Raw genomic sequence first — 1,167 nt, 5'->3', positions numbered from 1 at the left:
TTTTTTTTTTTTTTTTTTTTTGTATTATGAAATCACACAGCCTCCTTTGAGCTCCTTGAAGGGATTTTTGTCCTCTGGGATGCCCTTTACCAGTGGATCCTCGCCAGATCGTTCTTCAACGTAATCTCTTACTTCTTCACAACATTTGGAAACCTTAAGGGGAAGGAAAAAGGGATGACTCATTTGGGTTAAAACAGAATACTCCAAATTCCAAGAATTATTTATTACAATAAATTTTCAGGTTGTATATTTTCAGTTTGATTCTCTCTGCTTTCTGCCAATGCATATGTACTTTGTAGGAAAGAAGAAAGTTGCAGCCTTCCCAATCCTTCTGGATATATCTCCAGACAAAGGAAAAACAGCTGGTCATGCTCCAGCTAAAGATTCCCAGCAGACACTGCCTCCAGCATTGAAGGAGACAAGACCCAGGAATCAGAACACAGCTGGCAACAGAAGTCAAGGGTGTCATCAGATTTCATATTGATTAAACCTTTTTCCTCATTCCAAAAATGTGACTCGTAAAGGTGGAAGAGAATGAATAATTATTAAATTCCAGGCTTATCACCACCCCTGAATTCTCAGAAGTATACACATGTGATTTTCCTTTACACTCATCTACAGTGATTGAGCATGGTGGTGTAGTAGGTGAGCTCCAAGGGGTTAGGGGCCTCTGGCTGATTTGTCCAATGTATCCCAGCCATCTAGAATAGAGGCTGGGTTCTTTAGTGGTCAGTGAATAATTTGCTGGACTGAATTATTTATGTTGTTTTTGATTTTGCTCTTCACTTATCTGCACCATTATAGTAATGATTTAGTAAACAATCAGGCCTTTCAGCTACAGTCTGTTAGGTACCACTTAACATGCCTTGTAGAGAGAGATGATGTTCTATACATATGTAAATATACATATATATACGCACACACATGAAATCTAATTATTAAACTCTTACCTTCAACTTGTTTGTTTTCAATTAGTATATCTAATTGTGACAGTAACACCAAACTACTTTATTTTTGTCAGTCTAATAAGTGTCCATACCATAAGTTATTTAACCAATTTACTGTTTTTTTTTTTTTTAATGAAATCTTTGGGCCACTTTTATGTAAATTCCAAGGAACATTTGATATAAGACTTAAGATTAGTTTACAACTATGCAGACTTATTAA

At 35.9% G+C, this 1,167-nt stretch overlaps 1 protein-coding gene across 1 annotated transcript; it reads right to left on the bottom strand.

The window, feature by feature from the left end:
* Positions 1-24: 24 nt before the first annotated feature.
* On the bottom strand, positions 25-547 carry LOC108517177 (guanine nucleotide-binding protein G(T) subunit gamma-T1-like). Its single transcript, XM_017854963.1, has one exon. It carries the CDS (start codon positions 181-183, stop codon positions 25-27), a length of 159 nt encoding a protein of 52 aa, XP_017710452.1. The 5' UTR covers positions 184-547.
* Positions 548-1,167: the final 620 nt, after the last annotated feature.

The sequence above is a fragment of the Rhinopithecus bieti genome, unplaced genomic scaffold (assembly GCF_001698545.2).
Source record: "Rhinopithecus bieti isolate Rb0 unplaced genomic scaffold, ASM169854v2 scaffold_39006, whole genome shotgun sequence".
Lineage (NCBI taxonomy): Eukaryota > Metazoa > Chordata > Mammalia > Primates > Cercopithecidae > Rhinopithecus > Rhinopithecus bieti.
This window is presented reverse-complemented; position numbering and strand designations above follow the sequence as displayed.

Excerpts from the sequence above, each read along its gene's own strand:
- LOC108517177 (XM_017854963.1), bottom strand. The coding sequence starts at position 183 with ATGAGTCATCCCTTTTTCCTTCCCCTTAAGGTTTCCAAATGTTGTGAA.